Source organism: Leptonychotes weddellii, chromosome 7, assembly GCF_054177405.1.
Source record: "Leptonychotes weddellii isolate Sample4059 chromosome 7, ASM5417740v2, whole genome shotgun sequence".
Taxonomy (NCBI): Eukaryota; Metazoa; Chordata; class Mammalia; order Carnivora; family Phocidae; genus Leptonychotes; species Leptonychotes weddellii.
In genome coordinates, this window is record NC_138375.1 from 54,616,671 (window position 1) to 54,637,708 (window position 21,038).

Consider the following 21,038-nt stretch of genomic DNA (forward strand, 5'->3'; position numbering starts at 1 on the left):
AACACAATGGGATATTTTCCATCAGGACTCCTCTCTCTGTATATGTTGTGACTCATACCACGCCGGTGAGTCAAGGTGCTCTGTGTTTGTGGGCTGTCTCCAGAGTCTGGTCTTAGAGCTGAAATTTGATGGTGACCCCCCAGAAGGGCTGAGATTTGTTTCAAGATTCACTTCCACATGACTCATGGAAGATGGGGAAGAAACCAGACGTGGAGCATGAATTCCACTTATCTGGCATTTTATCAACTGGTAGCCCATTCTCTGGCTCTTAAGCAATCTATTCTTCTCAAACATCCCAGAGAAGCAGATGACAGGGAGACAAGAGAGGAGGAGAAAGATGAGATGGAGAGGAAGAGAAAGACTTTCCCAGGGTTTGGCTTAGTTCAGCTATTGGGGGATTTCGCTTCTGCTATTCGTGTGGCTACAGGGCCTCACTGTGATGCTGATGGCCCCAGGAGGACCTTTTGAATCACCAAGGAAAGTAAAGTGCGGATGTCATGGGAGAGGTTCATGCCCTGTGTAGGGGGTGGGATGAGCTGTCCGCCGAGGTCCCTTCTGACCTGCACAGTCTGTGGTACTGAACAACAACCAGATTTTTTATTAAGCCTATTTGCATACTGGGTTTCATATTTGTATCCTGGGTTTCATATTTGCATACTGCCTGCGGGTTTACTTCTCAAGAGTATTGTACTGTAATCAAATTGAATTCTATTCTGGCATTTCTGAGGAATACTTTCTTCATCGAGGAAAGCACGAATCGCACTTCTATCCCGATGAGAGCGCAGACTTTTGGCCGACTCTGAGTCGGAGCGCTTGGAGCTGGAGGTGGTCAGAGGCATTGGCCTTCCCAGTCCTGGAGGCAGGGAGCCCCTGCTGCTGGTGCGGAGCGGGGGGGGGCTCACAGGCCTGCTCCCCTGGGGCTCCCACCCAGCCCGACTTCGTGATGCAAACCAGGCCGCTCAGCTGCTGCCTGCAAACTTTCCCCCGAGTGCCGACCAGCCGCTTTCAGCTCTGTGGGGACTTCTCCCACATCCCGACAGGGCAGGGAGAATTGATCTATTAGATTCACCAGGAAGGAAAGAGCGGGAGAGCAAGCAGGAGGCTGCTGAGTGGAGTGTTTTTGCGTAGCAGTCCCTCCCTTCTGACTCGAGTATTAATTGCTACATTACCACTGCCATGTAAGAAAGACAGTCGGCAAAGCCTGGGAGAAACCAGCTCCTCCCTCCCTGCTCCGCTCAGCCTCACTCCTCCTTGGTTCCCTCGGAGCGCCTTGTGCCCTGGCAGGACGTCCCCAGGCCGGCCCCCTGTGTCCTGAGGGCCTCCCGTGGTGAGGACTTGAGTGGACAGCAGGAGGGGTGGAGGGAGGGAGGGAGGAAGGGAGCAAGCCTCGTGCCCTGCAGGCTTTCTGGATGCAGAAGCCGGGCTCGCTGCAGAGGCAGCTGTGCTGTTCCCAGAGCTTCTGGGGTACCTCCGCCTCTCAGGGTTTGCCCAGGCGGCCTCCAAGTTCCAGGGCCACGCGAGGTGGCTGCTTTCCCTTTCGGGCGCCGACAGCAGAGCCTAGCTTCCCTCTACCACCATGAGCGGCTGCTCCAAAACCTGCAAGCTGGGGTTCGTGAAATGTGCCCAGACTGTCTTTAAGCTCATCACTGGGACCCTCAGCAAAGGTAGGGAGCCTGGCCTTGACCCTCGTTTTCTGTCTTAATGTGGTCTGGCTGGCCAAGGTGGCAAGTGCCTTGGCGTGGCATCTGCGACTGCTCTGGTGTGCCGGGGTCTCAGGGGAGGGCGGGGCGAATGGGTGGCTGGGAGTCGGGGTTGCCGACAACCTGGGTCCTGGCTCTGAGCGGGCGGGCACCCCGCCAGGGAGCTCAGCCGGCCATAATTGCCTGGAACTTTGGAAATGGATTTGGTGGTGTGTGGCCGATTGGTCACAGGCGGGCACAGGGACACAAGCCTTCCCAGGGCACTGGAAGCTGCTTCGCGTGACTGGAGTTTCAAGAAGTTATCCAGGGAGTGTTGTGTCTTGTTGATAAAAGAGAGATTTGATGCGGTGGGCTGTGAGTAATTCCGCAGAACGGAGCCGCTTGAGGAGGCCAGCTGGAGGTGGCGGCCGCACGGGAGTCCACCACGCACGCGTGAACGCGGGATTCCTATCCGCCTGGGGGGCTGATGAGCCAAGGGCTTTCTCTCGCCGGGTCCTGCATTTCTGGGGCCTTGTTCATCACTCTGCTCTCTTGCACCCCTGTTCCTCTGCGGATCCTGCCTGTGTCAATGTCCGTCTTCTCTACTCCTCCAAGAACTGGGGCGGCAGGGGGTGGGTAGGTGCAGCTCCCCAGGCAGCAGAAAGGGTGGTTGGGAACCAGACTTAGGACTGTGTACACGCAAGTCAGCCCCAGGATGCGAAGGGAGGCTGACTTCTCCTCGGGGCAGCTCCTATCTCTGGAACCCCCCATGACACTGTGCCAGGGAGGGCGAGGCATTCGAGAGACTCTGGCAAACTTTTTGGAGATCAAATTTGGAGAGAGAGCAGCAGCATGATGCGGTTTCACTGGCTGAAAAAAAGCCTTTAAATATTCATGCCCTCTTTCAGGAGGAAAGAGTGTTCGGGGGAGATGCACTGGAAGCAGCGGGGCCGGGTATTCAGGGAAGGAGGCAGGGCCACAAAACCTTGGCCAGGCTTTTTTTAAATGACAAGGAGGGAAGATAAAGGCTGCGTTGGCCGCTGTGATGGCTGGAGCACTGGTGTTCCGGGCCCAGGAGGTCTGGCCTGGGGCAAACTGAACAACCACTGTGGGGCGGGGGAGGGACGGTGAGGTCTGCCAGCTCCTTTCTCAGCCCTGTCATCACCCCTGTTCTGCCTGCACGACACTCCTCAAACGGGGTGCTGCGCCTCCAGGATGCCCAGGGAGACGAATAGCCCAATGCTGAGGGTCAGGCTGTGGGCAGATTTCCTGGGGCCCATGTGGGATGGACAGAGGTGAGGAGCTGAGAGCCAGGATTAGAGGTGCCGCAGAGTCCTCCCCGCAATTCAGTCCTTCCAAACAGGATTTTCTTCCCACGTCACGGGCTCCAGGGTCTCAGGGGACGTGGGGTGAGCCTCAGCCTTTGCTTCCCAGAGGTTTAGCAGAAAGAGCTTTGGCCCACACTCGGGAAACTGAGGTCTCAACTCTGGCTTTGCTCCCTGTGCTGGCCTCAGCCTCTCTGAGCCTCAGTTTCTTCATCTGTAAAATGAGTCCATTACCTGCAACCGGTTTACCTTCCAGCTTTGTTGAAAGGCTCCAGGGAGGCTGAGACACGGGATCCCTGTACGGACTGTGTTGCAGTGACCAGATGCGAGGGAGCTGTCAGGGACTGAGGTGGGCATGGGTCTGGAGAGGGTGACCTAGGCCATGCCATCTGCAAGAACAGGGTCAAAGGCCTTCAGTGTAGCTGGCTGCAGGTGGGTCTGTGCACTCCAGGCAGCTCCAGAGGGGAGAGACCAGAGCAATAGAGTTAAGTGTGAGAAAATGAGTCAGTCAGGGAGAGAGAGAATGTGCAGAGGTGTGTGTGTGTGTGTGTGTGAGAGAGAGAGAGAGAGAGAGAGAGAGAGAGGATAGATGGCTCTTTGAATAAATGAGCAGGAAGATACTGTCTTTTGCATATTTGCCTACAATCATTTGCTTAAGATTTATTTACTGAGCACCTGCCCTGTGCCACGCTAACTGCTGGACACTAGACGCGTGGAGAATATGACACAAGTCCTCCATCAAGACGTGCACTCTGGTGGGGCACAGGCTGAACACCAGACACCACCTGGACAGCACGCTGAGCGCAGAGATGGAAGGAGGCGGGGGGCCAAAGAGAAGCCTGAGGCAGATCCAGAGGCTCCTCCAAAAGTGGCGTCAGCTGAGATGAGAAGGGGGGCGGACTGGGCAGGAGGGGGCAGGTTGGCACTAGCAGAGGGAGAAGCCCTGGAGTCATAACCTCTGCAGAGAAACCAGACCACAGGTCAGGATGGCACCTCTCTCCCCTCAGAATCCCAGAGACTTAGGATCCATGGGACACAGAAAGGGACCAGCACGGGGGACCTAGTGGCCACCGGGCCTTCCTCCGACCTGCATCTGTACTCAGTTTCCTATAGCCAGGGCTCAGGGAGGTGGCCCTCAGTGGGCGCCGGGGCAGGATCGTGTCTCTCCACTCTGCAGAGAGCACCAAGTGTTTACACGGCCCTGGGTCTGTCTGTGCCAGGCACGTGCTGGGAAACCGGTGTTCTGCCCAGCCCAGGTGTTTGCTAAATATTTGTTAAATAAATGACCATGGGAGCAGGGCCAGGACCGGAACAGGGAGCAAAAAAGGTCTTTTTTATGCATAGGCCATCCCTAGGTTACTATAGATTAGATCCTACATGGACACATTACAGGAGTTTAATGATTGCTGGGTTTAATTGTGATTTCACTTACTCATTACTCATTGCACAGGGTCCTCGAATTGGAATAATCCAACCTTTAGACAGATTTTTCTTTGTCCCTTTCAGAATTGAGGAATGTAAAGATTCTACAGGACCAGGCATCTCCTGCTGGTTGTGGGGGCAATTCGTTATTTCTTACCTGCCCAGGGAACACCCGGAGAATGGGGAGAGCCCAAGACCACCCCTCCCTGTCCTTCCATTCCCGGACAGACCACAGCCACCTCCCCCTGATTTTAGCAATCCCCTCTCCCACTGGTCTAAGCTGCGGGTGGCCCAGACTTTTCTCACCAATGCCCTTTTCAGAGATGAACTGATCAGGTCCTCCTGCTCACACATGTCCTTGACCTTGAGCTTTTCCTCCATAGCTCTGATCACAATCTGTGATCCATGTTCCTTTTAAAAACATGTTTGCTAAAGGCTGTCTTCCCCACCGGACTTGAGCTCTGTGAGGGCAGAGATCCCATGGGCTTTTCCTCGTCACTGCGCCCAGAGCTGCTTGGCCAGTGCCGGGCCCGGAGTGGCTGCTTTGCCGACAGCATGAAATGATCGAAGCAGCACCTCAGGGCGCAGACGTCCGCCAGGGGTCCTGAGAGGTAGTGTAGAGTGGGAGCTTTCCAGGATGCACCATGCAAGCCCCTGTCCTGGAGGTGCTCAGTAAACACTCTCTGAACTCTGTCCAGCTGCAAGTGGCCGAGGGTGAGCCTCCAGCCAAATGGTTCAGAACTGTGCCTGAGCTTTCTCGGTGTCTCAGGAAGGGCATTTACTTGTCCCCCAAGAAGGGAGGCTGGGTGGGGGAGATCTGGCGCACCATTCCAGCTCCTTCAGCTTGACCCTGATTTGTTCCATGTACAGAATTTCTCCAAAATTTAAAGAATGAGTTTCTCTTGATTTAAAAAACAAAACAAAACAAAGTTCGTAAACCACTTATGCAGTAGAAAGGACGGCGGGTTGCCAGCCTGGGACATTCTCAGGTCCACTGCACGCTGGCCAGGAAGTCTTCTGCAGGGTCCCTCACCTCTCCGGCCTCAGTTACCTAATCTAGAAAATGGAATCACAATGCCCTCCTTATAGGATTAAACAAGAGAGCTCCCTGCATATTAAGTACTTGGGAAATGTTTGTTGATACGACTGCAGTTATTAGCTGATCCCCAGGACCATGAGTGCCTCAGGGCAGGCACTCCATCTCACTAACTGCTGGTTTCTTCAGAGCTGACCCAGACTCTGAGAGTGGCCTCTCTAGAATATTCTATTCCCCTCTCCAGAACTTGCTTTCCTAAGGTCCCACCTAGTGCTAAGTTTGACCTTTGAGCCCTTTCCCACACCTTATTCCCTTATTAGGAGTTAATAGCATGACTCCCAGAGCCAGGTCCTCCCCGGCTCTTTAACTAAGCAGCAGCCCAGCTCCTGGCTGAGAACCCCGGTTAACCCCAGGGTCTGGGGAACCTGCCCGGTTCTCTTCCTACACAGCCAGCTCCCTAGCCACTTCACAGACCCTGGGGCCGCGGGTGGGAACCCAAGTCGTGCAGGCTCTACTGTGGTTGCGGAGGTTTAAACCCATCTCCTTCTGCACTTTGGGAACCCATCTGTCACCCCAGACACAGATGGCGAAGCCAAAGCCAGCAGGAGGGAAGAATTCAATCCGGGAGAGCTTCTAGCTGTCAAGGCCACCCGCATGGCTGTAGGGTGGGGAGGGGGTAGAAGGGCTGACCTTGTAAGATTTATCTCAAGGACAATGCCCTGGAGCCCCGACTCCCCTCCCCCACCCCGGCTTTCTCTCTGTGCTTCGGACCCATCACAGACACACTGTTCCTCTTGCCTCCTCTTCTGGGGGAACTGACCTTGAACTTGGCTCTGCCTTCAGGCAGGCCCAGCTTGAGTCCCAGCTCCGTTATCTAACAGCTGTGTGAGCTTGGGGGAGGTACACAACCTCCCTAAGCCAAGGCTCATCCCTTTTAATTGGAGGTAATAACAACACGTAGTGCAAAGGTTGTTTTGTAACTCAGTGAGGATGACGCGAATGGCAGGCTGCAGCTAGTCGGGCTAGCGGTGGGTCCCTCCTTGCGCTGTGCCCTAGGCACCTCTCCCATCTTGTCCCAGTCCTGACCTTAGGAGTAGGGGTGGCAATCACCATTTTACCAGATAAGGAAACTGACCAGGTGGCCCAACTGGCAGTAAGTGGCAGAGTGGGGATTAGAACCCAAGTCCTAAGGGGGCCAGGACTAGGCACTTGCCTCTCTACTCCATGGGGCTAGAGAACACACCCCTGAGGGGATTGCTCCCCACCTTGTCATTAGCAAAGAGTGCCCCAGCTTCCCACTAATTGTGTAGGTGGGTTTGTCAAGAACTGTTACACCGGCTGGGGCTCTTTCTGTCTTCCAAAGGGTTGTGACAAATTCCTTAATGTGGCATGGCCTGGGTTAAGGAATAAGGTTTATGGGGAATAGAACACTCTGCAGGCCAAGATCAGAAAGACAGCCACATACATACTCTTCCAAAATCACTGTCACCTCCCAGATAGGTACATTGGGGCCAGGGCACCTGCCAGACATTGAATGGGCTCCAAGTCCATGAGGGACCCTCCCCACCACTCTCCCTTCTTATAGGGCAAGTGTGAGGAGGGAGAGGTCATGTCAGTGGGAAAATACACAAAGTTTTAGGCACCAGGCATTCTAGAATTGAGAGACGGACTATTCACTAGAATTCTCTGGGAAAACAATAGCCTTGACCCTGGGAACCTTGGGGCCTATGAGATGTGACAAAGCCCTCTGCCAAAAGGAGGAACCACCTGTCCCGTGAGCAGATCAGCTTGTGTGCACTTGCCCGCCACCCCGGGTCCCAGCTAGCTCACTGTCCTGGCAGCTCAGGCCAGCACTGGGTCATGTTAGGACAGCCCCACTCCCTGGTTGCATCCAGGAACCTCTGAGGGCTTGTGCCTTGTCACAGGCAGAAAGTTCAGTCACTGGGGGTTCTGGTCCACTGTTGCCTCTCCAGTCACAGCCAGCACCAGCCAGTGCGGGGACCAAGCTCGCCTGGGCTCTCCCCAGGCCCACTGGCTCTCATCCCAGCTTACCTGTCTCTCATCCTTGCCTCCCTATACCACGCACATCACTCCCTCACCCATTTCACTGGCCAGGTGCTCTCTGGGGTCCCCACAGTCCCATAGCAGCCTCCTGCCACCTGTCAAACCTGTCCTTCTTTGGGGCCACTTGGCCACTCTTCCATTCCAGTTTTCCCGTGTTCTGCGAGATTGGCCCCTCAATGGCAGGCCCACACGGGCTGTCCGCCATGGCTGATCAGTGTCCCCTCAGTGTCCATCCTGTCCAGGAGGGCAGGAGGGAGGACCCAGGCTCTGAGGACCCTACAGAATGGCAGAGCGTTGGGGAGAGGAGAGGAAGCAGGAGATGAGATAGCAGAGGCTCCCCAGGGCCAACAGGAAGGAAAGGAGGCCAGGACCCCAGGAAAAGATGTGAGGGAAGGGTTTACCCCCTCCATTGACTACCCTCCCTATATTCCTCACAGATCCCCAGTCTGGAGGCAAAAGAAAGCCTTCCTCCTGTTGGGATGAGGGCAGGAAGGCCATGAACACAAAGCCAGCCCGGGTCCGCTCTGGTTGAAGCCACCACATGACCAGTCTGTGTTCTTAGACCTACAACAAGTAACAGCTTTGAAGCCAAACCTGAGTTCAAATCCAAATCTTCACATTTGCTCACTGAGGGGGTGGCTTCCTTCTCTGGGCCTCAGTTTCTTCATGTCTAAAATGAGGGAGTTGCTGATTTTGAAGGTCCTGTCCAGTTTTAGAGTTTTAGGACTCAATACCCAAAATTGCAGCACTCCTCACGTCACCTGCTCCGGGCCCGGCACCGCTCTAAGCTCGGCGCATGCGCAAAAGCACGAGAAGGTGGGGCGCTCTAGCCGCGCCACTTAGAGATGAGAAATTTGGAGCTTCGGAGAGGGAAGGGCCTGGCTCTGAGCCACACAGCCAACATGGGACAGAGCCAGACATGGAAGCCAGGCTGTCGGTCTCCATGTTCCGGCTTTGGCTCCCTCATTTCACACCCTCCATTTCTAAAACTCAGATCCGAGAGAGGAAAGCAATGAGGACAAAGCTGATGCCTCCCCAGTTTGGCCAAGAGGCCAAGCGTGCTCTTTCAGAAATGAAGGTGTCAAGGCCTCGTTCTGACTCAACCAGCACAATTCTGGAGAATCCCCCTGAGATCCAAGTCCCCCGTCCACACCGCAAACCACCACCGCACGCTATCTTTTCCAGCCGAACAACAGAAAATAGGGGAGAACTGGCTGGACAGCCCAGCCTGCAAGGACAAGAAAGAAAGAGCACCGGGTGCCTGCGTGGCTCAGTCGTTAAGCGTCTGCCTTCGGCTCAGGTCATGGTCCCAGGGTCCTGGGATCGAGCCCCGCATGGGGCTCCCTGCTCGGCGGGGAGCCTGCTTCTCCCTCTCCCACTCCTCCTGCTTGTGTTCCCTCTCTCGCTGTCTTTCTCTCTGTCAAATAAATAAATAAAATCTTTAAAAAAAAAAAGAAAGAAAGAAAGAGCACCGTGCAAGCCTTCCCTCTATAATGTCAGCCTGACCAGTTTCCACTTCTTGCTGGAAGGAGGTGGGTTGGGAGCAGAGGCAGAGAACTGGGCGGGTGGGGCGTCAGGGAGGGAGATGTGATTTTGATGCTTGTGTCTGGGAGGCCGGGGGTAGCCTGCCCTAATTTTCTTTCTGTAATCTTTTGATTAACCCTGGGCCAGTTTGGGTGGCATTTTTCAAACCATCTACACTTGGCAGGCAGAGCCAAGCCCAGGCTTGCCGCACACTCTCTGCAAGCATCAGCTGGGAACCGGCTGTCATTCAGAGCCTGGGACAACAGGAGGCCCACTGGCCGCAGAAGGCTCTGGCATCCTTGTGCCGGTTACTCATGCCCGTGCCTCCCAAGCCCAGAAACAGCAGCCTGTCATGCCAGGCTCAACAGGCACCGTGCAAAGAAGAATAATTGCCACAGTCCCTTGAGTGCTCTTTATTGGCTGGGGCTTTCTGGGGATCCCTACATTCAGTTCAGCCTTAGCCCTGTGTGTTCCGGACTCTCACTTTTCCCACCTGAGGATGGGAGAGGTTGAATAACTTCCCAAGGTCACAGAGCCAAACGGGGACCCAAGGTTCCATACAGTACTAAGGGAACACCCTCTTGGTCGAAAACCTCAGCGCTGTCACAACCCCCCCCTCCCTGGCATGGAATGAACAGTGCCACCTCCCCAGTTCATTTGTTGGAGCCCTCACTCCCAGTGTGATTGTATTTGGAGATAGCACCTTAAAAGAGGTAATTAAGGTTAAATGAGCTCACGAGGGGGGGGGCCGTGATCAGATAGGACTGGTGTCCTTGTAAGAAGAAAGGCACACATAGAGAAAAGGCCACGTGAGGTCACAGGGGTCATCTGCCCGCAGAGGAGTGAGGTCTCACCAGAGAGGTCTCAACCGTGCCAGCACTTTGATCTTGGATTTCCAGCCTCCAGAACCACAAAAAAATAAATTTCTGTGAAGTCACCCAGTCTGTGGCATCGTGTTATTGGCAGCCCTTGATAAGTAACATCCCCTCTACATAGCATCCTTTCCCGTATTTTTTATTGTAGTAAATGTACATAACATGACATTTACCATTTTTACCATTTTGAGGTGTACAGTTCAGTGCCAGGAAGCACACTCGCACTCCTGTGCCATCACCCACTCTGTCCATCTCCAGAACTTCTCAGCATCGCAAACTGAAACTGTGTCCTCAGTAAACACCAACTCCCCGTTCTCGTCTCCCCTGGCCCCTGGCAACCACCACTCTCCTTTCTATCTGTACAAATCGACCTGTTCTAGGTGCTGCGTGTCATGGAATCATACAGTAGTTGTCCTTTTGTGTCTGGCTTCTTTCACTTAGCAATTTTCCCCAGGCTTATCCATGTATGTGTCAGAATTTCCTTCCTTTTGAAGGCTGAATAATATTCCATGCATGGACAGACCATCATTTCTTTTACCTATTCATGCACTGCTGTTCATCCATTCCCATATTTTGAACATACAAAAGGGATCCTATTATCCCTTTGTTCACAGCTCTGCCGCCGGTGGTTTCTTGACACATCTGGGGTCAAATGCAGGCTTTTCTCGGGGCCTCCAGGCTTTGCTCGATCTGCCGTCTGCATTAGCATCCTCCACCTCTTGTCTCGCTGTGCTGCGCCCCAGCCACCAGGCCCTGCGGCTCCTGCTGGCCTCACAGTTACTATTACCTCCCCCGGACACTGTGTCAGATCTCGCCTGGCTCTGTCTGGCACATGCCCTCCCTACAGCCCCCCAACATACACACATCAGGCACTTTCTCTCCACGAATGTGGCCTTGTTCTTCCACATAGCACTTACTGCTCGTGCAAGGACATTACCCATTGATTCACCTATTTCTGGTCTGGCTCGCCCCCCAAGGGTTCAGTCCCGTGAGGGCAGGGACTGTGATGACCGTCACCGCTTTCTCAGCAGTCGGTGCAGGGCCCGGCACATAGGCAGGACTCAGTGGAGGCTGAGGGGTCGACAAGGCAGGTGAGAAGCCTAAGGCCCAGGGAAGACCACCCAGTAAGCAGGCAGCAAAACTGGCCTTGAATCTGGGCCTCCGAATCCTCTTCCCTTTCCCCAGAGGCTCTGCTCTACCTTCCTGTTAAAGGCCCTGGTTCTCTATTCCACCTTCCCATGTCTGTCTGTCCATCCACACTTACCCTTTAGCAAAGCCACCAGTGATCCTGCAATAGGGAATAAGGGCTTGAGCCATCTGTCTGGCTCCTTAGCCCTCCATCCTGAGAGCTGCCCCTTCCTGTCACTGCAGCGATGGGCCATTTAGTTCATCTTTGATGTATTCTTCCCATGGGAAGAGAGTGGCATTGCCGCAGGGAAAGGACTGGTGTTGTTTTCCTTTTTGCCCTCTGTCCATTCAGCCGGGAGGCTCCTCTGTGAGTGTGTGAAGTGACCAGGCCTGGGCAGAGGCCTCTGGGGCTGCAGACACAGCTGACTCCCCTGCCCGTGCTCCAGCCCTTGGGGGCCCAGGACCTTCTGGGACCATGATTTTTGGATCTCCTTAGACTCCAAAGCCAACCATTACCCTCTGGAAGCTGTTTGAACTTTGGAAGTCCCATCACTTCTTTGAGTTTTGCTTTCTGCTGGGAAGTGTACACAATAGTATCAGTCTTGCGGGTTTATTGAAGTAATGCACTCAAGTGTTCAGGGCAATGCTGTTCATATAAAGAGCTCAACAAATTATGGCCTGTTTTTACTTTTATGGGTTATTGCTGTTTATAAGAACCAAGGTTATGTCTCCTCTCTCCTCTCCTCTGTATACTAGTCAAACCTCCTGGGTTTCAGAAAATGGCTGGTTGACCGAAATCAGAAGAGCATCCAAGACTTCTCCAGCATGCTTTTCACCTTCCCTTTCCCTACCTAGAATCGGAGTATCAGTGGCAGAAAGTCTTATTCTAGGCAGATGGGATAGGAGGGCTAGCATTCCATTCGAGAATGAGCTTAGCATCCAGAGCCTTCAAAATCCATTCAGTCCATGGGGCACCTGGGTGGCTCAGCCAGTTAAGCATCTGCCTTCAGCTCGGGTCATGATCCTGGGGTCCTGGGATGGAGCCCCATGTCGGGCTCCCTGCTCAGCGAGGAGTCTGCTTTTCCCTCTCCCTCTGCCCCTGCCCCCCCGCTCATGCTCTCTCTCTCACACACTCTCTCTCTGTCTCAAATAAATAAATAAAATCTAAAAAAAAAAAACAACCCATTCAGTCCAGTGCCTCACCAGGCCCTGCCCATTCACAGTGAACAGTCTCCGCCTGGTGAAAAATAGGAAGTATGGAAGTGAAACCTTAGCTTTATAAGCCTAAAACCTGAGTGTTACAACATCTCTTGTGGCCTGGGTCTGTCTCCCCCAAGAATGCCTCTACCCTGGAGGTGGGAAGCTGAGCCCCAAATCTGAAAGCCTCAGGGCAGGTGGGCTCTGGCAGGACATTTAGCAACATACAGGGGACGTGTCTCACCGGGGACTGTGGTGTAGAAAGCAGGCATGGGGCTCCCCAGCACTAACCAGCCCCTGTGCGTCATACCTTGGACTTTGCCATCTTCCCCAGCGAGCTGCTGAGAGCCTGATGGTGGCCAGCATGTGAAGGGAAGTCAAGGCCACTCAGGCAAATGACCAGCATGAGACTCTTAACACTCCACCCCCAACCTCTTCTGTGTGCAGGTGGGGAAACTGAGGCCAGAGTGAGGAACACTCTTGAAGTAGGTACCTTGAGGCAGAGACTGGGGGCTAGGGGCTGGCAGCCGGGGGCACCAGGATGAAGAGAGAGCCAGCTCCGCACAGAGGTGTGGCCACCCAGCAGATGGCTCTTCACTTGAGACAGAGCAAGGCCCCTCATCTCTCTGGCTGTGACCTTGTGCCTTCTTCTCTTGACCTTGTGCCTTCTTCTCTAGCAGGGCCTCCCAAGTCTCGCTCCCTTGCCCTGGCTTGTCTCTTAAGTTTCTAGGCCTGCAGGAGACTCCCCAGCTGAACTACGAGCTCATGGGGGACAGGGGCCATATCTTAGTTATTTAAGAATGCCCAGCATCCAGCACAAGGCCTGGCACAGAGTAGGGGCTCAAAGGATGGAAGAAGAAAAAAAGGAAGGAAAGGAGGAAGGGAGGGAGAGATCATAAACACTTCTTTATGAGTGTCTTCCTGTGCCTCCACTCAACCCTTATAAAAGCAAAGCAGACCTCTCGCTCACCTTCTCTCTGTTTCTCTGTGTCCCCAGTCTCACACCCTGAAGTTATCTCGCTAAGTCCTATTGATCGTTTCTGGCCGGCGTTTCTCCTGTCACTGTCTTCCCATTCTCAGTGCTGTCCCTGAAGTCCACACCATCACCGTGTCCCAGTGCTGTGCTGCTGAGGCCTGCAGCCTGCGCTTCCTCCTGTTTCTCCCTCTCCTGCCCCCTCCACACCACGGCCAGACAGAGCCAGGGTCCAGCCAGCCCTTCCACCCAGGAGCCGACATCTCAAAATCTGTTCTAAGCAGGTGATCAGGGATGTGCACAGAGACTGGTATGCAGGGGTGCTCACCATGGTTACTACATTGTAATAGTGAACAATCGAGACCAGCTGGACTCTAGTCCAAAAAGAGTGGGGTTTTTTGGGCTCATCTATCTGATGGAGCAATATTAACTCTTTGAAAAATTATTTTGAGGACTACTTAAAAACAAGCAGAAATGCTCTTAACATAATATTAGGTAAAAAAAAAAAAATCAGGATACAAAACTGTACGTACAATGAGGGTCCAATCTGTGAATAGATATGTGTACAGAAAAGTGAAATAGAAAAGAAATAAACTGATGTATTAACATGGGTTTCAGTTGGACTTAAGGGCTATATTTTAAAGTTCTTCTTGATACTTATCTGTATCATCTACGTTGTCTTCAACAAGCATGTATATTTAATCAGACCATAAGGAAATCATTTGCTGAATATACATCTGCAGGTTTTTCCTTCTTCTCGAGACCTTCAGTGAGAGCTGTGCTTTCCCTACCTCAGTACACAGCCTTCCTATCCTTCTGGAGCACGCCCTGAGCTTCTCGGCCTGGCTGTCACGGCCATGGCCTCAGCCCACCTGCTGCTCGTGGCTCCCCGCCTCCATCCGCATTCTCCTCCAGCCAGACTGGTTCCCACATGGTTTCTAAGTCAGACTTGTGTTTTATGTCCCTGAACCTAACTCTCCAATGATTCATTTTATTTAAAGATTATTTATTTATTTATTTGAGAGAGAGAGAGAGAGAGACCGAGCACGAGCAGCGGGGAGGAGCAGAGGGAGAGGGAGAAGCAGACTCCCCGCTGAGCAGGGAGCCCGATGCGGGGCTCGATCCCAGGACCCTGGGATCATGACCGGAGCCGAAGGCAGACGCTTAACCGACTGAGCCACCCAGGCTCCACTCCGATGATTCAGAAAAACAAACACACACACACACACATAAAGAGAGACAGACAGACAAAGAGAAGGAATGCAAATACAGCAAAATATTGACAACAGTTTGTGAGCCAAGTACATGCTCCCAGGACTAATTTTGCAATGCTTTTATAGTTGGACACTTTTAAAATTAAAAGTGGGGGAAAATAAAGGAGCAGTGTAATGTCATACTTAAAGGTATAGGCTCTGCTTTGAAATAAGCTGAGTTTAAATCCCAGTTCTACTAATAGGGCAGCAGTGACCTGAAGCAAGTTGCTTACTTTCTAGGTCTCAGTTTCTTTGTTGGTAAAATGAGGATAATGAAAATCATCGTGCATTTCCATCCTACAGTTGCCTGGAGGATGGAATAAATGTGCGCAAAGGGCTTGCTGAAGAGTCTGGCACACACTTGAGCATCGTGAACTGTTAGTACCAGTGTTAAATATAGAAATCAGATTCTGAACGGTGATGTTATCCATGATACCTTCTACTTCCCAAAGCAACTCGACCCTTGGTTAACTGAGTGAAGTGCTGGGGCTTGGAAAGCTTTTGCTTACGTGACTCTCTTCCTGCCTCTGGCCCAGAGCAGCCAGAACGCAGTACGGTTCCCACCAGCGTCCGCACTCCAAGTCTTGGCACAGTGTCTGTGCGTCCTGTGCCGAGGAGGCCGCCAAGAAGTGCACAAAATCCCAAATGAGGAACTTGAAGGGCTCAGGTTGCGCTTTTAAGAAAGTTCTTCTCATCAGGTGCAAGCTTGTAATTTTGCTGATGCAGCCACTCTATTCCCCTGGGCTTCGTGGAGATGAGGCATCACCTTGATAAATTAGCTGTGGATATAGGCGTCCTGCAGTTGGCATGGAAATGCAATTTAATTTCCAATTAAGCCTGATTTCTGGGCCAAGGGATTTGCCTGCCTCACACTTGGAGGATTATTCCAGCCAGATCTATTGTTGTCAATGATGATGGTTCTCCCAAGAAGAGGACTTTCACGGAAACTGGCCCGTGGCCCTTGGATGGTTCGGCCAGGCAGGGATGTGGTCCCTCGGGGATGTGGCCCCTCGGGGATGTGGCCCTTGTGTGCAGGCCCTGCTTTTCCTCAGGAACCAAGTTTATGCAAATAGATTCAAGAAAGATCAACACAAAGGCTGGCAGTCTGTTTGTGGCTGAAAGTTTTAAGATGGAGTAGAGCTAGAAATGGATTGGGAGGGACAGAGAGGCAAAGTGGTCCTCAGCGGCACTGATGAGAAAGAGAAGTGGGAAGTTGCTAGCAAGGAAAGGGGACAGTAGGAAGTTCTCTGGGCTCAAACAGAGAAGAATCTGTATAATCAGAGGAAAGAGACATGTTTGCTCAAAGAGAGAGTGAGCATCCGTGGAGCATCTTTTATGTGTTCGTCACAAGCAAACTATACGACGAACAATGTTAGGCTCATTTTCCAATTAAGGAAACCGAGACTCGGGGAGATTAAATAAACTACCCAAGGTCCCAGGCCAACCAGATTCCAGATCTCACTTTCCTGAGCTTTCTTCCCTACAGGTTCCCTCTCTAAAACCAAATAAAACACGTAACTCGGAGCCATGAGAATAATATGGTCACACGAAGCTGAAACTTACTTCCCAAAAATGTAAGAATGAGAAAAAAGCTTTTAGAACATGTTCTGAGAGAGAGTGAAACTAGCTGATGGCTGAGTCTACTCGGAGCAAATAATCTGATGGAGAGACAAGCAACGCCCACCTGTTTGGGTTTGTTCCTATCTCCTCCACAAGGAGTGAGATCTGAGGACTGGGAGTGATGACCCAGGATGGCTAAGAGGCTCACGTGAGGCCAGGAGCTCAGAGGGCTCAGACTGCTCCAAATCAATGAAGTTCTGGCTTGTGGCTCAGGGAATTTCAGTGGAGGGTGTATCAAACAGGATTTAAAGACACACGTCTACAAGACGTTTCTAAGAATATGACTACTTGAGTGGCCAACAGAGTCCTAGAAAAATTACTTAAATCGCAAGAAGAGTCACTAATGATAGTAAGAGAAGACTCTAAAGTTATGCATAAATAAGCATGCTGTCAACTCCTGGATAAATTCTAGGGTGACCAAGTGGACTATTAGACCAATGGTTTGGGAACAAGTGGGAAAGAAAACAGGGATCACTGAGAGAAGCATGGGGTCCTCAAGAAAGAGTCATGTCAGACCAGCCTCTCTTCCATCTTCTTCTGCTTTTTATTTTTTTTATTTTATTTTTTTAAAGATTTTATTTATTTATTTGAGACAGAGAGAATGAGAGAGAGCACATGAGAGGGGGGAGGGTCAGAGGGAGAAGCAGGCTCCCTGCCAAGCAGGGAGCCCGATGCGGGACTCAATCCAGGGACTCCAGGATCATGACCTGAGCCGAAGGCAGTCGCTTAACCAACTGAGCCACCCAGGTGCCCTTCTTCTGCTTTTTAATAGACCAATTCAGGGACTGTTGTGGCCTGGGGCGTGCCTGGTTCCTGCCCAGTGTTTGATGGGCTGTAGGCTGGGCGGTGGCAGAGTCAGGCAGATTGTGCTGCCTGGCCCCTGTCTGTCTTTGTAGTGCCCACATCAGAACCTTGGCGGGGCTTTCTTGGATACATATGTTTGGACCTCAACCCCCCTCTGTTCACTCTTCAGAAGCGTGGTTCCAGGGAGCCAGCTGAAAGCCGGGGCTCTGTGGGAAGGTATATGGAAGCATCCGATAGACTCCCAGTCCTGACTGCGCTCTCTGCTCAGCATTTTCCATTTTGGACACAGAGCAGAGACTGCGGGGCAGGAATCATAGAGCTTTGAGAGTATGGTCTGAAGCCATGCTGTCCAGGTTTGAATGCCAGCTCTGCATTTGACTAACTTCTGATCTGCGGCAAGTTAAGTCCCTCCCCTCTGCCTCAGTTGCCTCATTTAGACAGTGAAGACAGGAATAATAACCTAAAGGGTATTGTTAGGGTGAAATGAGCTGTGCACATAGAAGCTCAGCCCAGAGCCTGGCCGACAATTGCTCAACACGTGTTAGCTCTTCCTACTATTAGGGATGACACATTCTCAAACAGGGAGACCTTTGCTAAACATATCCCCAATGGAAGTGGCTGCCTCCCAGTACAATGAGTTATTCATCAAAAGGATGTTAATGTAAATTGTCACCAAAGAGGACTGTTGTAGGGAGGATCCAAGCACCAGATTAGAAAGAGGGGAAGCACTAGATGATCTTTAAAAAAAAAAAAATTATTTATTTTAGAGAGAGAGAGCATGAGCGCCGGGGAAAGGCAGAGGCAGAGAGAATCCTCAAGCAGACTCCCTACTGAGCGCAGAGCCCTGGGGCTCGATCCCAGGACCCCGGGATCACGACCTGAGCCGAAATCCAGAGTCAGCCGCTTCACTGATGGAGCCCCCAAGGCACCCAGCACTAGAGGATCTTAAAGAACCACTGACCTTCAGAGAACATGAGTTTGTATTGGAATAAGGGGAGTCAACGAGCAGGGGCTCCAGAACTGACACAGGAGGGCTCAGACCCTCACAAGCGTCTCACTGGAAGTGGGGAGACAAGGCATGTCTTGAAGCTGCATGTACTTAGCAAGCCCCTGTGTTTAGTTTATACATGTCAGAAAAGAGGGAGCTCAGTGTGGGGGGATGGAGATTATGGGAGATTAAAGATGCTGCAACTGCAGGAGGAGGTGCAAGCCTTTGGATAAATCCCCAACTTTGTCCACTGGTCATCTGGAAGCTGTAGGCTTTGCATCTATATCCAGCCCTTCCCCATCTCTCAAATCTTTAAGGAAGTTGACTGAGGATCATCTGCTTTCTATGAGTGGGAAGGGGGAGTTATGGAAATCTAGAAAGAAACTGAGCATCTCAATATTATCTGAACAGTTTTGACCTTTCAAGCCTCCTCTCTGAGAACCGCTACGCTAGATTGGGGTGAATTTCTCCCTGTCTTTCTGATCTTGCTTCAATCTTTCCCTTTTCCCCCCATGTGAAAAGGCAGCCACTGATGAGATACACGATAGCTACACTTTGTTCAAACAGTACATTCCCAAATATTTCATATAACTTAAAATTCCCTAAATGCAATTCTAATCCGAAAGATGAGATATTTTTATGTACCAGCCTGTGTTGTCAATTAGCAATAGAATGAATGCAGTTTACGATCCATTCACTTGAGAAAGGAGTTCTAAAATTAGGATAAATTTTGGATAAATTGTTGATGGGGTGGGGCTGGAATCATTTCAATGTCACAAAAAAGATTTTATTAATATTTTATATTGCACTATTCCGAATTTGTGTAAGTTAGGCTCTTCACTGTGAAGAAGGGAGCCCTTGATAATGGTGGGGGAGGGGATAGGAGGAGCGGCAAGAACAGAAAGCTCCTTGAAGGCAGGCACTGGGTCTGATTCATCTCTACCCTCCCCATCCCCTGTCTCTGAGCCCCACAGCATGGGCCAAGTTCCAGGGGAGGGATGCGGGAGAGCATGCCAGGTGCATCTCTCCAGGTGTGAGTCACTATGAGATGAGAAGCCAAAACTGTGGAAACATGAGATGCTCATTAGCAGTGATTTATTAAGAACTGATGAGGGCTTCCTGCTCCTAGACAGCCATTATTCCAAAGAACATCTTTCCTGAGTGTCTAACTTATCATGCTTAAATGCCCATTATTTCATGCTCATCCTGTCCAGGGAGTTCGGTGAGCAGCAGGAAGATGGAAGCCAGTCTTATTGACAGGAGGAGGGCAGTTGTCCCAGGCCAATGAAGGTCATCATCAATAATGCATGGTCCAGTGGGGGCTGGGTGATTTTCCTAGAGCCACATGGCCTTTCCCCTAGCAGGGGCTGTTTGGATATTCTGAGTTTCTGTGTATTTTAGCCCCAAATGCAGGTACATGGAAACCATATGCCAAGAAGTTCCTTTCAGAGGGACTCACACAGCAAGACTTACGGTGGGGACTTTTTTCTTATTATTATTTAAATTAACTTACGTTTTTGAGATACTTGCAGATTCCCATGGAGTTGGAAGAAATAATACAGAGAGATCCCATTGTACCCTTTGCCTAATTTCCCCCCAAAGGTAATGTCTTTGATCAGTACCATTACCATAGTACAATGTCACCACTGAAGTTTTCTTAAAAGACTCGGAGGACTCTTGAGACTTCCCTGACCCCAGAAAGGAGAAACTCTGGGGTATGGTGTATTGTCTCCCCTTGGAAGGGATATTCCCACCAAGTGAGAACCTGGAGGGCATAGGGATACATCAGGGCTCCCTGGTTGGAAGTGAGAGATGTTCAGGCAGATTATAGACGCTCCCCCTTCACATCCCTGACTTGTATGAGGGCACCATTGGGTTCCAGGGACCCAACAAGGTTCCTTACCTGGCCCCTAGGGCTTTGGAGGCCTGGGGCCCTCAGCCCTTCAGCTGAGTCTGCTCAGGTACTGTGGTTGACAGTCCACTCTGGAATCACACAGCCTAGGGCTTGATTCTTAGCGCCTCACCAGCTATATGGATGAGCTTCAGTTTTTCATAATATCATATAGCACTTACCGTGTGGCAGTTACTATTCTAGGAAGCTTATAGAATAACCAATTTAATGCCAACAATCCTAAAAGGGAGACACTGTTAGTTCCTATTTTGCAAAGGAGAAAATTGAGGCACTGAGAGGTTATTTGCCCAAAGTTACCAACTAGGGAATGGCAGGGTCAGGTATTTGAAGCCAGGCTGTCCTCATTCAAGTTCACATAGTTAATCACTGTCCTGTGTTGCTTCTCCTCCTCTCTGAGGTAGGCTCAGTAGTACCTCACTGAATTGTTACAAGGCAGACTGCTTAGCACAGTGCCCGGCATGTAATACATAAGCACCAATAAATGCTAGCTAACATTATCACTGGTATCATTGCTTCTGGAAGTTTCTGAGTATTCAATTACTTGCATTCTGGCCACCTACCATGTGCCAAACTGTTATTCGGCACCCCCAACTACCCTAAAGGAGGAGTCACTTTTTTATAGATGAAACAACTGAGAATCAGTGAGATGAAATCGGGCAGAAGCAGAGACAAGATTCCTACCCAAGGGCTGTGGCTAGAATCACAGCTCCTGAAGGAACTTTGGAGACACCAGCCTAACTTCACATACTTGCCCTGTCAAGTAGTCATTTATCTGTTCTGAAAAGCCCAATGACAGGGCACTGGTTCTCTATACCAGTGGTTCTCACGATTGAGGGCACGTCAGAAGCCCCTGTGGCCATTGTTAAAACACAGAGTGCTGTCCCCTCCTCCGTCTGCCACCCACCCCACCCCATCCCACCCCTTTGCGGTTTCTGACTAGGAAGGGCTGGAGCCAGGGCCTGAGAATGTACATTTCTCCCAAGACTCCACAGAATGCTGATTTCGCTGCACCAGGAACCATACTTTGAGAACCGCTGCTCTGGGAAGACTTCTTGGAGTAGTAATGGCAGAGATGATGGCATGCTCCACTTGTGACCTTTTCAAGTGTGAGACAGGCTTCCCTTGCAGGGCCAGTGCCATATACTGACCTGCATTGTAAATTATAAATCCCCATCTATATGGTTCCCTTCCTTCCATAGAGGGTTCTTAAAATTCTATATTCTCAAAAGCCTGCCTCT

At 51.3% G+C, this 21,038-nt stretch overlaps 1 protein-coding gene across 2 annotated transcripts in view; it reads left to right on the forward strand.

Moving 5' to 3' along the window:
• The first annotated feature begins 1,177 nt into the window (after positions 1-1,177).
• Positions 1,178-21,038, forward strand: part of KCNIP1 (potassium voltage-gated channel interacting protein 1) — a 324,702-nt gene continuing 304,841 nt past the window's right edge. For both annotated transcript variants that reach the window (XM_031030342.2, XM_006735446.2), the window contains exon 1: positions 1,178-1,664. In XM_031030342.2, the coding sequence (XP_030886202.1) occupies positions 1,577-1,664 (88 nt within the window). In that variant the 5' untranslated portion in view covers positions 1,178-1,576. The remainder of the gene's footprint in view (positions 1,665-21,038) is intronic.